At 36.0% G+C, this 13937-nt stretch overlaps 1 protein-coding gene across 1 annotated transcript in view; it reads left to right on the forward strand.

The window, feature by feature from the left end:
• CFAP47 (cilia and flagella associated protein 47) overlaps positions 1 to 13937 on the forward strand; it is a 261429-nt gene that overhangs the window by 54382 nt on the left and 193110 nt on the right. Inside the window, exons 28-33 of the mRNA XM_036392854.1 lie at positions 1499 to 1627; positions 2384 to 2633; positions 3434 to 3640; positions 4330 to 4423; positions 4971 to 5111; positions 7659 to 7854. Of these exons, the coding sequence (XP_036248747.1) occupies positions 1499 to 1627; positions 2384 to 2633; positions 3434 to 3640; positions 4330 to 4423; positions 4971 to 5111; positions 7659 to 7854 (1017 nt within the window). The remainder of the gene's footprint in view (positions 1 to 1498; positions 1628 to 2383; positions 2634 to 3433; positions 3641 to 4329; positions 4424 to 4970; positions 5112 to 7658; positions 7855 to 13937) is intronic.

The following is a 13937-nucleotide window of genomic DNA, read 5'->3' on the forward strand; positions in this document are numbered from 1 at the left end:
GCCTGTGTCCCCCCTGCTGAAGCCATCTCTGCTGCTCAGTGATCTGTGATCTCTGTGTGTGGCTGTGCTCATGGCAAGGTGGGGATCATTGTATAATCCAGGCTGGAAGGGATCCCTGGGGCCATCTAGTCCTGCTTAAAGCAGGGTCAGTGTGGGGTAAATGATGACTTTTTTGTTTTTATAGCCCTATATGTGATCTGATGTATTTTGATGAAATAGAGAAGTCTTTTGGGTAAGCAAGTAAGTTCTTAGATCTGAGACAGATTTAGCATCAAAGACTGAATTCTGAGACTGCATCAACTTAAAGTGTGTCACTTGGAGTATTCAAGAGAAAAGAGAATTGATACTTGGGAAATTGAGAAAGGGATTAGCAAGAAGACAGGTCATGTTTTGGTCTTTTTCTTCCAAATGGAAGAAGATAGGTATAGGTACCACATCATTCAGGGATCATAGCACAATTAGGAAGGGGAAAAAATATTATTTCTTATTAATGTGTAATTTTTTTTTTCTTTTCCTTATTTTTTGTGACCAAGAAACCATTTTTGCAAGCTTGTTTTTAAAGATGCTTTGTAGATTTTCATTGAGGATTAAGCCAAAAATGGAGTGATGGTTTTATAATAAATGATCTCCCATTAATATTGGGATATTTCTGTCCTGTATTGATTGCTTATTGGTTTGTTCACACATCACTTTGTGTTAGTTTTGAAGCAAGCAATTACTGCTAAATTCCTTGAGTATTTTTATGTGATTTTGTATAGACTGTGTTGGTGTTGAATGCTGTTTAATGGGTGACCAAACCTTATCTATACAAAACAGTGTCTTTGAAAGGTATCCAGGAAGGCTTTGCCTCCACTCTGACACTGTGCTTTTGTTTTACTTCCTACAGATGGTAAAAATAACAGTGCCAGCAATCAAAATTTAAAAGATAATCATAGGGAGTTCTTGCTTCTCTTAGTGATGTGTTTCCTTCTCTGGAAACTATACTTGGTGCCTCTTTTGTTTTGAACTGATGACAGAGGGTCCTTTAATCCTATCTTAGGCCAACATGAGAATGTCAGAACATATATTGTTTCAGAACTGATGGATTGATAAAATTTACTTCTGAGTTTTGTTTGTAAAATAATTGTAGTCAAGTCTGAAAGAGCTTGATAATGATGAGAGACTCATTACACAGCTGTGAACAAGAAGTTTTTAAGAGTATTTTGTTCATGACACAGAATTCTTGAACTAGCATTGTTCTGATAGGGGCTTTTCAGCAAGCAGGAAGATGCAGCCTGTAAAATATACAGGTAATAGGGAAAAAAACTCAAAAATGCATGAATTTTTTTCTGGACCCCAGTCTAATGACTAGAGTAAGATTTTTATGAGTCAAATAAGAACTGTTACTTGATTAATTGAAGCATGAATTAGAAAAATATATAAGTAGATATTTATAATGCATTAGAGCACAGGCAGTAACACATGTTTTCTCAGCTGCAACTTGAATCTTTTTTTACAGACAATAAAGACTTCAGCACTGGAGAAGTTGTTCTACAGCCATGTTTTACATCAGCATCACCTTCAGATACCCATTCCACAAGTTCTTTAGGTGCAAATAGTGGCTCGAGCTGTGAAGATTCTCAATTAGGTATAGTATAGCACATAAAATCAATGATCTTATAAAGAATTAGCCTCTTTTCTTCACATTGTATTGGTTTTTCTTCTTAAATCCCAGTAATATATTTTTTAATTCACAAGGGTATAAATTAATTTTATATTTGCATCATTTAGTGAAACTGCAACAGTGGTATTAAAGTACACCTTCAAGGATGGAGATTGACCTAAGTTAGTTGTGCTGTAAGGAGAACTAGTGTTTGTTTTCTTAGTTACCTTTTTATGCAATGATATTGTTGTTGATATTAACAACTAATAGTTTTTAAAATATATTAGTTATGAACAGATCAGAATTTAGGAATGAGAAAGCCTAAGAGAGGGGAGAAAATCCCAAAGGCTTATAGATGTAGTGGGAGTTATACCTGTACAATAACTGTTAAAGTGAACTTGCAGTGATTGACAAGCAAAGCTGGGTCTGTTGGAACTGTGTGTGAGACTGTCCCTTTTAAGATTCTGGCTATAGTTTTGTAAGCCGTGCTAGAATTTATTTTTTGCTGGTTGGGTAATGCTTTTTTTGAAAGTGAAATTAAATTTCAATATATCATTTGTTTTATTCCTAAGATTTGTAAATGTAATTTAAATAGTTTTTTCCTAAAGCAAGTTGATCATTTGTTGTCTGGCAGTTTTTTTTTTCCTTTGTAAAAAATTCTGTGTTGAATATTTTTGTACTGGATAAAAATGGGGAAATAAGAAATCTTTCTGGATGATTTATTTTGTGTGTATCCTTCAGAGAGTACCACTGATGAAAGTGAGAGTGATGAATATGAAAGTGAAGAGAATGAAGAAGCAAGTGAAGAGAGTAAAACTGACAGTGAAAGTGATGGGAAAGGAGATAAGTGTGAATTATCATTTTTTCCTGATGAAGATGAGGAGGACTACATCTTCTTTCAAAAGACCCTAAATGCTGTCCAGAGTTGGTTCACACTCTTTGGCTGGTCTAAGGGGCAGAATCCCATTTCCATACCTTATTCACTGAGAAGGTAATTCACACCTGCTTGGAGCTAACACCTGTCTGTCTCATAACAGCCTAACAGATCTACTCAAAGGGCTTGGGTATGATCTAAGGAATAGAAACACACTCTAATGCACAGTTTTCTATCAAAATTGTAGCTTCTATATGGTGTTTATATGAAAATGTCATCCAGGTGTTAGTTTTTACTTTCTAAAATACATTTTCAACTAAGATACTGCGTATCATAATGCAGTGTGTGTTAAATATGCAGTTCAAGCTAAATGTCACCTTCTTAATTGAAATTGATTCTCCTCTGAGACTGAAAACAGTTCTAGCCTTTGTCCATTTTTGGTGGCATAAGTAGGTTCTTTAACAATGTCTTTTCCCCCCACATAATCTAAAGATCAAGAAACAAATGAGAAATAATATTTTATAATCAAGAGTCTTGCAAGCACTCTGGAAATGCATCAGTGGTGGTGGCCTCACTTATTTGATTTTATCCAGCTTGGTGCTAAATGGTGAAGAAGCCACTCTGCTGGAAAAGACTTACAGAGACATTTATAAACATGATAAAAATCCAAATTATGTTTGGCAGAAAGCTTTTATTTATGAAGGTATAAATATTCCATGCAGTTCAAAATCCTTACTTTATTATGAAAGTTCTGTAAAGATGAAAAGTGCTGTACTTTTCAACCCTCCTTGCTGCTGTTTTTGATTCATGGTTTCTTAAATTAGCCTTGTGAAACTTGTAATTGTAGCTCATTTTGTGCATATAGAAGAATAATATCAAATTATATCAATATAATATAAAAAACTTTTCTCTCCTAGTGATGTGTGTATAGTCCAGCTAACCGTTGCACAAGAAAAGAATTTTAAACGAAGGGTTGACAAAGATAAAAGTCTTTATGAAATGTTATTGAATCTGAATGGACAATCAATACCAGGCATTGCAGCAAGCCAGTCATTGTCCACTGATCCAGTAGAAAGAATGTTCCAACTCCACTGGCAGCATTCTGAATTGCTTTCCTTCCTTAAGTAAGTACAACTATGATGAGATATCCATGCGTGCACCTTTTCTTTCCGATTTTTAAAATTAGCCTTCTTCAAGCCTAGTTCTAACTGGATGGTATGCAGTGAGTTTAGGGTTTCCTTTATCATTTTTCTGAGATAAGATTTATGTATTATAACCTTTAATTTATTTTTACCAAGGTTATCTGTGCAGTTTGCACTAATCAAAATGTCCTCTGGTAGGGTTATATCCAGCACAGGAATTCCACAGGAGCTCTGCTTCTTTTACTGCAAAAGATGACTTACAGCCTTTCTTCTTAGACAGGTTCAGTGGACAGTCAGATCAAGTTTTTCATTCATGATCTCACCATTCCACTGATGCTCTTGGTGGAACCTGATGACTCATTTGGCTTTCACATGGAAATGGATAGTATTTGTTTTGATGTTTCATGTTATATTAAATCCTTCCTGGAGGACCTATGCTCAAAAAGAAGCCAATCTGTCCAGAGTTGTATGTTCTGTAAGTGTGTAATTGTAGCCATGGGAATTGAACATGAGTTTCTATACATGAAGATCATCTAAGCAATTAATGGAGCTGGATCATTACTCCAGAGGCTATTCAGATAGAGGAGATTACACAAAGATAAAACAACTTGAAAAATTTTGATTTCTCTTAATTATGTTTCCTATTAACTTTTCCTGCTTTGTGATTTCAGAAGGAAAGGAGCACATCTTCCACATATTATGCCAGAATTTCTGCTTGCACCAGAAGATTACGAGTTATGGAGTGAAGTGAATACTGGACTGAGGGTAGGTAGGTTTTGGTGTTTTTTCTCCTTTTAACAAAGCCCATGTGCTCAGTTTCAGTCCTTTGGATACTAGTGGAAGTTCTTGGTGGACCATGAGTGTTCTTACTGTGGTGACTCTTTAGAATTGCATAACTCTAAGCACATGTGTGAAAGTAAGTAGGAATTTAAGCTGACTCCAACATTTACATTGGTCTCCCTGTTTTTTTCCAATTTCTTTTGATACTGTTAATACCTGATATTAATGTCCAACGGATATGTTTTAAAGTAGAGATCAGATTATCATACAGGTTTTACCATTTTTAAGTAAAGTATTTAGTGTGTTTTCCCTGTTTCCTGATTGCTGCTTTCAACTCCTGTCAATTCTTTATTATGATTCTTATTCCTGAGATAGCAGCAAACTGCAGATGTTTCTAAATGTTGGTCACTATTGCACTGTAGTAGATGCAATCACCCATTTATGTCATTGATTCATTATTGTCCTCTTGTGAATTTCCTATCCAAACTGATGAAATAAATACTGAAAAAACATTCCCATCTTTTGTCTGAAGTGTTTTGTACCTGAGGCGAAGAGGGCAAGCATGAGAAGCTCAGGCAAGTTAAGTGGCAGGCGTACTTTTGTTCTGGAGAACAGAACGTTTGAGACAATGAGCAAACGAGCTTGGACAGATGTGCTGCTGCAGATGTACAAGGTAAGTTGCAGATATATTTGCTACTAGATTCTGGGGAACTGATGGCTAAAAGTTTTATTTTGAAAAAGATCTGTGGTATACTGGAGGTTTATTTTTTTTGCAAACACATCTTTAAAACTAAATGCTTGTAAGTATTTTGTTTCTCTCTTTTAGAGAAGGAAAAAAGAGAGAGTGAGAATATTTTAATTTTCTTTAAAACCTTTTAAGTGTGTTAATATGTTCAAACTAGGAAATGTTATAACAGTCTGCATTTTGTGGAATTAAATATATAAATATAAATTTGAATTAAATATATAAATATAAGTATATAAATTATAAATTATAATTAAATATATAAATATAAATATAAAATTGCACTATATAAATACTAGTGCAAGTAAAGAAAACTCTTTCATGCTTTTGTGTTACCTTGCTTAGAAGCCTTTTTCCCTGGACATAATTGCCTAGATGTGTAACTGTAGCATTCATTACCTTACATTTGAATGGAATTTTTAAACAGCTAAGCATTTTTTATAATAACTGTTCATTTTAAAATATGATCATCTTGGTCAGTATAGACTTCTCAGATTTTATTCAATTTATTTTACTCAATTTTATTCAATTTATTTTATTCAATTATTTTTACTGATGATAAAGAAAAATCTTGGGTGCCATGTTTTCCAAAGTAAAGCTTATGTGCTCTTCAATGATCAGTGCATTTATGTGCCTAGAAGAAAAATTTATTTATTTCTGTTCCAAGGGATGGAAAAGAGATTAAAAATACAGCTAATATTTGGGCTTCCTAGTACAAGTCAGACATGGATGTACTGGGGTGTGACTTCAGTGAAGGATCCCACAGATGATTTAAGAGACTGGAGCATCTGTCATTTAGGGAGAGACTGAAGGAGCTGAGACTGTTCAGACAGAAGAGAAGGCTTGGGTGGAGGGTGTATCTAAGAAATGTATTTCAGTACCTGAGGGGAGGTTGGTTGTAAGGAGGACAGTGCCAGACTCCTCAGTTGTGCCTCATGACATGGTAAGAAGCAACAGCCACAAACTGAGATGCAGGAGATGCCTTTGAAGTTGAGAAACCTTTTTTCCTGTCAGAGTGGTCACACTAGAATGGATACCCTGAGGGGTTTGTGGCGTTACTGTCCTTGGAAATATCCAAAGTCCAGTGGGATGCAATCCTGAAAAAGCTCTCTGATTGTTCTTGGAGCAGCAAGTTTGGACCAGGCAATCTCCAGAGCCATCTTCCAACCTCAACTATTCTCTGACTATGTGATTAATGATTGGGAAAGCACAATGAAAATAGAGATGAAACAGCATGTGTACATGGGCTGAGACAGATGACTTAAGGACACGTCGGAACATGGGCTTAGAAAAATGCAATCATAATTGCCAGAAAGCAAGTCACCTTGCTGTTCTTTCAATTTGCTGTAGTATTCATAGGTACATGACAGACTAGCTCAGAGCAAAACCCCACAAAAATTAATAGTATGTGTGCGTTTTGTTGTTTGGATTTTGATTTTTTTTTCCTGATGAGATGAAATCCTAAAAAAAAGGTAGCTTGAAATGCCTTTATTCAATCAGATTTTATATCAGTCAGGTTGAGGAACTCTCCAGTATCAATCCAGGATGGGGGATGAACAGATTATGAGCAGCTCTGCCGAGATGGACTTGGAGGTGCTGGTGGATGAGAGGCTGGACATGAGCCCTCCACGTGCACTTGCAGCCCAGGAAACCAACTCTGCCCTGAATTTTATTTTAGACCTTTAATGTGAACCTTTTCAGGAGAAACAATCAGTGTAATTTTGACCTAAATAAGCAACTGGGTCATGAAGATACAATTTGAATGGTTCTATAGATTGTGCTGGACATCAGTGTAAGTAGTTCAGCAGTTAGAGCTTTGGGTAGAATCTGCAGAGTAATCCTTGGAATACAGATGACCTAGTGGTTTCACAGGGTTCATCAAAACTTAGAGAAAAGTTGAAAACAAAAAATATTTAGACTCAGAGAATATCTCAAAGTGGAAGAGACCCATAAGGAGCATTGATTCCAACTCCCAGCTCCTCACAGGACTACCTAAGCTAAACCATATGACCAAGAGCATTCTCCAGATGCTCCCTGCTCTCTGACTGAGTTGGTGCCATGACCACTTCCCAGGTCCAGTGACCACCAACTGAGTGCAGAACCTTTTCCTAAGATCTAAACTTGGCCCTGTTGCAGTTTCATTCCATTTCCTTGTGTCCACATTGCTGATCATCAGAGAGAGAAGATAGGCACCTTCCTCTCCTCTGCCCTCCTTGAGGATTTTGTAGACTGTGGTGAGGTCACTCTTCAGCCTTCTCCAAGCTGAACAAACCAAGTGATCTCAGCAGCTTCTTGTCTTGCCCTTGAGACCTTTCACCATCCTGTGTAGTGGTTATGTGGGTGCTAATGTACAATCTCCTAAACCTTCCCTAAATTAGAAAACCTTTTGAGTTTGAAGTGTTTGGTTTTTTCTTTATCTGTCAGCTTGAAATTCTTTTTACAGTTCATGCTTGAAAACATTTTTCATCATTTCAGGTGTTTGTTCTTCCACGCGTTTCTTCCCGTATGGTTCCTGACCCATCGAGCTCGGAAAGCTTGCAGAACATGCCAGGAATAAAATCAGAACCTTTATGCAGTAATGTGTATTCTCGATATGAACGAACCATCCTCATCTGGTTGAATAAAAATTATGAGAAAAATCGAAAAATTGTGTGGAAAGATAGTGAAAGAGGTGAGATAACTCTTTCACTGTGCTCTGTCTACTAATACTCCTTTTGTAGACTTTTGCAATTGTTACTCATAGAGATATTGTGGCAACTTGCCTCTGAAAGTATTTGTTGTTATAAGTTATTGCCTACCCATATGTATTTCTTTTCCTTGTGTTTCTGTGTTCCAAGATCAGCATCCTTTGATTAGCACTATTCATGATTTTCTGTGTGTTACAGTTTTTAACTAGGAATAAAGGGTGATGTGAACCTTCTCACTTTCTTCTTTCCATTAATGCTGTCAGGAAGTGCTAGCAGTAATTGCTTTGTCTTCATATTCCTGTTTCTAGTCAGACACAGTTGTTACTATGTGTGCTTATGAGCACATGTTTGAGAGCTAGCTTTTCAGAGTTTTCAGAATATTTTTGTATGTCCTTTATTCAATGACATTTGGGAAAGCAGTAGAGACCAAAGTTCCTGATTACAAATCCTGTCCTGCTTGCAAGAGCAGGTTGACTCTCATGGTTGCTTGACTAAGGCTAGATAAAATTACCCTTTCCATTTAAGACTGATCTAGTCAGTTCTGATATTCAAACCTGATAAACTGTTCAACCACTAGTAATTATTTCTATTTTCTTTCACGACTTTTTACTTTTGCTTTTTGGTCCTAACTTAATTTCCCTTTTCAGCAGTAATTTTGGGTGTGTGGTGTACAACAAGAAAGGCCAGTGTGGTGATAAGCAGGGATGACTTCCAGAATGGCTCCTAAGCCACATGTGGAAAAAATTTTCTAGTGTCATTTTATGCCTCAAGCGATTTCTAACTCCTCTCAATTATGAATAATCTATTTGGATGTCATCTTCCATAAATCCAATTTGGGCAGAATCTCTATTTTGCATATGCTTTGAATATCCCTTTGCTTTTCTCATTTTACTGTGTAGAAGCAAATTGTAATGGCTATTCTCAAATATGTTGAGTACTTTTGCTGGTACGATTGATATGTTAGTCTATGCCTGCTGCATCCAACAGAAACTGGCTCTTTTTGCAATATTGGGGCCTGGTCTTATGATTAACTCAGGGAGCTCCCTAGCTAAATACCATGCCCTGAGTGTATTTGCAGTATATTATTTCTTATTATCTGTGCCTGCTTTAGTGGAGCTTTCTTAGAGCTGCCAGCACTGCTCTGCTGGGCTTTTGTGAGCCTCTGTGTGTAGATGACAACTTGCAGAGAGAATGGCTCTGCCTGGCCAGGCTTGTGGCTCACTGTAAATGCTGCATGGATAAATTCCCCATGCCCAAATGTTCTCTGGATTGCAAGGCTCCAGTAATAGCTGGGTGTTGAGGTGTGGCTGGCCTTGTTCTGGTCTGTGGGAGCTCAGTGGGGAGAATCTGAGTGCCAAAATATATCTTATTTAACATTTAACTCTTAATTGAATTATGGTCTCTAAGGAGTGAATTATAAAATGCAGATCTAGTGGACATTACCAGACAAAAAAGCTGCAGATGTCCAAGTTGAATATGTATTAAGGATGCATTGAAGGAGCCAATTATTGAAAGTGTTACTTTAGTTGCCTAAGAGTAGGTAATGAATTATAATATAAAAATGAGGGACCTGTTTTTAGTAAGCCATCATATAATGATCAGCAATTGTAAAGTACGTTTTTTTTACAATTATTTAGTTCTAAAGGCTCGCCAAAATTGGCACCAAAGAAGAACACTTTAATTACAATATTGGTGTTCTCAGAAAATAATTATAACTTCTGCTAAATCACGCTGTCAGTACAGATAACTCATTAGGTTGATATATTAATTAGTGCAAATCTGACTGTAGCTTTGACTCTGGGTCACAGGTGAAGATGAATTCTGTGGTTACTGCCAGGGGACATTTATCTGCATTACAGTTCCCACTTACAATTTCACTTAATTACACTTTTCTGTTTTCAGAGAGGTGCAAGATTGGAATGAAAAGGCAGACTTTATATGTATATAAACTTCCCATGTACTTCCTGCACATGGGAAGTTATAGATACTGCCTTGCTAAATCAATTTCTTTATAGGTTTTTTGATTCATGAGTGCTGTATTCTCTTTTCTGTAGAGCACACAAAAATAACTTGATGTATGCACATAAGCATGCCCTTTTCTTTTGCTTCTGTTTCCATTTCTCTCCCCAAATGGCATAAATGAGCATTGGGAAAAATCTAATAAGCCAAAATAAAGAGAGAAGATTCTGAAAAATTGTGAAATTCGTAGTCTTACTGTTATGTCTTTGCATTATGAAAGTGTCTAGTTGTGTGATCTGACACTGTTTTGTTTCAGAGATTACCTGCCTCATTATATCTTTGAATTCTCTATTTAACCTTCACTTTCCTCTAGCCTGTTTTGCTTTTGCTGCCTCAGAATGAATAGGTTTGTGCTACTGGGCTGTTCTTTCTTCCAAATGAGGCAAAGAATCTAAAGGCAAAGAGCACAGAAAAAACTTGAGGGACTCAATGCCTTTTTTTTTACCTTGGTCTCTGCTGTTTGAGATTGAGAACTGAGCAATCCCAGGCCCTTGAGGTGGATGGGAAAGTCTGAAACAAGGAAGATTTGGCCTTGGTGGAGCAGGATCAGACTGGGGAGCCCCTGGACAAACACAAGCCCAGAGGACCCAGTGGGGTTCACCAAGTGCTGAGGGGCCAATGTCATTAGAAGGTCACATTCAACAGCCTTGGAAAGGTCAGGACAATCTGAGGAGGGGACGTTTGGGAGAGATGTCATTCCCATCTGAAAGAGAATCCAGGAAGCTTCAAAGCCAGTCACCCTCACCTCGTCTCTTGGGATGCTAATGGAGTAAATAATCTGTGCAAACATTACCGAGCATACAGAGTACAGGAACATTTTTGTGAGTAATTTCCAAAGGGAAAATCATGCTGGATGAATCTGATTGCCTTCCATGATGACATGGCCAGTTCAGTGGATGGAGGAGAGTTGTTCATGTCACCTTGGGCAAGGCTTTCAACAGCCTCCTGTAACATCCTCAAAACCAAACTGGTGAAGTGCAGGCCAGTTAAGAGCCCAGTGAGGTGGACTGAAATTAGGCTGAACTGCCAGGCTCAAAGGGTTGTGGTCAGTGGCACAAAGTCTGGCTGGACTCTGGTGACCAGTAATGTCCCCCAGGGATCATTAGTCTAAATTTCTTTCTTAAGATCATGCACTGGAGGAGAGCTTATATACATTGGCAGATTTAATAATCTGATATACTTTTGATCCTTTAAGTTTTATGATGTTAAGATCAATCCTTAAATTTATACTCAGATATTTTGACATTTTAATGTATGTTAGCTTTAAACTAAGCGTTTAAGCAGGCTTTTCCAGAGGAAATTAAGTGTCATAAGGAAAAATGTCAGAGTATATATTAAGTGTTCATGCATCTCAGCTGAAAGTCTCAAATATCCTGTTTTGAATTTTGGTTTTTATTATTTGCCAATTTTTAGAGAAGGATTAGTTGGGGTTTTGGGTTTTTTCCCCCCCAAATTTTACTACAGTGTAGATCAGAGAGCAATTACCACTTTTTGCTTAACATTTATGTTTCTGAATACTCTGCTTTGAATACTTAGCCCTGACTAGCAAAATGTATCGACCTGCTGTTTTCAGCTCAAAAGTCTGTTGGGTGATCAATTTCCACAAAATAAATGAAGATCTATCCAGGCCACATTTCTCAGTCTTTCCTTTGATACCTAAGCTCCTTAAAGTGAAATGTGACAGTGAGAAAAGCCTAAGCTACTGCAGTGCAGAGAGGTTTCAAATATTCATCTTTATTACACTCTTCTGAAGCTGGAGATAACTATGCCATTCATCAGAACTCTCCTCTTGCAAGAATTAAGATCTTAATAGCTTAGAGAGAACATTAGTGAGGCGATTAGTGTCTCCACGTCTTCTCTCCTTACTGCTACTGAAAAATAAATGTTTTAAAAGCATCTTGGCATGTGTTTTGGAAGGGCAGGCTTTGTACCACATCTTATTGACCACAAACTGGCAAGCAAGGTTGAAACTTGAATCCAAATGCCATAAAACTGTGAAATGCAGCTATGCCTGTTATGCTGAGACTATAATTAGGAATGAAATATAAGATTCAGTACCACTTAAGGCATTATATGAACAATAATAATGATAACAGAGGAATAATTAATTGCTTTAATTATTTGAGTGTAATAAATTTTCAGTTTACCTTCTAGTGTTCCTTATCTTCATGTTTCTGTTCAACATTTCTCTCTGAAAGACTTAACTGCTAATAAGATGAAAAAGTAACAGTCAAGAAAAACTCTTGAAGAGCTGCTAGAGTAAAGGATATTGTAATTCAAATCCTGTAGTCCCTAAATGGTAGAAAATCTTGCAGATTGGTGAATTAAATTGTCTCCTGAGATGCTGTATGTCTCTTCCTTATTAGTTATGACTCTTACCAAGGTAAAAAAGACAAATTATGGTTTTGGAAATAGGGAATTTTCTTCAGTATGTTGCAGGAAGATTTTGAAAAGAATAGATAATTCTATATTTAATATAAAATTTTTAGAGAAGATGACATCCAGTAAATATCAGCAATACCTGAAGAGTCAATCTATGTCTGAGATTCATGAGCTGTCCCCAGAGCAGATACATCTTCACTTAACTGGGAAAATCTGCTTAAGAGGGAAGAGAAATTCTAATCTATTGCCAGCACCGATGTGTCTGGAAATCTTAGGCATAGGTGGCAATTTGCAAGATTCTTACTTCTAATTAGGAAAATTTTGGGTTTTGTGCATTTTATTCACGTCCCTGTTCATGAGCTTGGGAGTTTTGTGGTTTAAATTTTTAAATTTTCTAATTTTGATACCAATTCAATATGACATCTGAGTTAAAATGTTAGGGGAGGAGATATTTTAGTGTGTGATTACAGATATTAAAAAAATTGTATGAGAGTGAAGTAGAATTCTTGTTTTAAAACTGATTTTGTAGAATTTTATTTCAGGTTGTTTCTGATATAGGAATTCAGTAGTATTTTTTTTTCTTTCTTAAGTTTTCATGAATTTTTTTTTGTCCTTTGTCCTCTGTCTTCTCTCCTTTCTTTCCCCAGTTTTAGGAGGGATTTTTAGGAAGTCCATTGATTTTTGCTTCTCAATTTAATAGTTCTCAGAGAAAATTGAGAAACTAGAGTTAAAGAATACTTCCATCCCTTACAGGGTGGAAGGCAAGAATCTTGTTTAATTTAATGTATTTTTTTTTCATTTAAAATCCTTGCAAAACAGTATTTTCCAAAATAATGACTCGTACTTTTCACCTACTTAATAAAAGGCTGAATTAAAGAAGAAAAGACTATCTGATGAACTGCTATCATGATTATAAAAAGTCTGACTTTTTATAATGAAGCAAAGAAAAAAAGAGAACATCGTTCTTGAGTGATAAATCCTGGAAAATATTTCCTGAAATATAAATTGCAAAGTTTTAAACGACTTTTCTGTGATATATTTCTTGATCTGCACAGCAGAACATAAGAATGAAACATAAGATGTAAATAAGGAGTCCAATAAATAGGCTTTTCAGTCCTGCTTGCATTTCTTTGTTGATTTGAACACTCCATGTTTGTTTCCTATACTTGAAAAACCCACAAGATCATATCAGAATTTTATTTAACAAAAAAGAGAAAAATAACTATTTTCTGAGTTTAAAGTCCACATGTTATTGAGAAGTAAGCAGAACTTCATGTTTCATTTAACTTTTTAGATTTTTGTGTAGTATAAAAATTATTTTGTATAATTTATACTGTCTGGCATTATGCAGCTTCAGGTAGATGAAAGTATGAAGAAGGGTAATCCTTGGAATTGTATATTGAAAATATTCAAAGGATTCATATTGCAAAACCTGTCAAAAAGATCTTTAAAAAAAGAAAGTAAAGTGTAAACTCTAAGGCCTATGTATATTTTGTACATGTTTGTGTGTACATAGATGCATATATATACATACCTATGTGTGTTTGTTGACATGTATGCTTATATGAAAAAATGCATATATGTATATAAATATATGCTGGTCCTCAAAACCATAATTTTCTAAAGAGAAGAAATCAGACAAATGCTTAGAAAGAAGTTTTACTTA

This window comes from Molothrus ater, chromosome 2 (assembly GCF_012460135.2).
Source record: "Molothrus ater isolate BHLD 08-10-18 breed brown headed cowbird chromosome 2, BPBGC_Mater_1.1, whole genome shotgun sequence".
NCBI lineage: Eukaryota > Metazoa > Chordata > Aves > Passeriformes > Icteridae > Molothrus > Molothrus ater.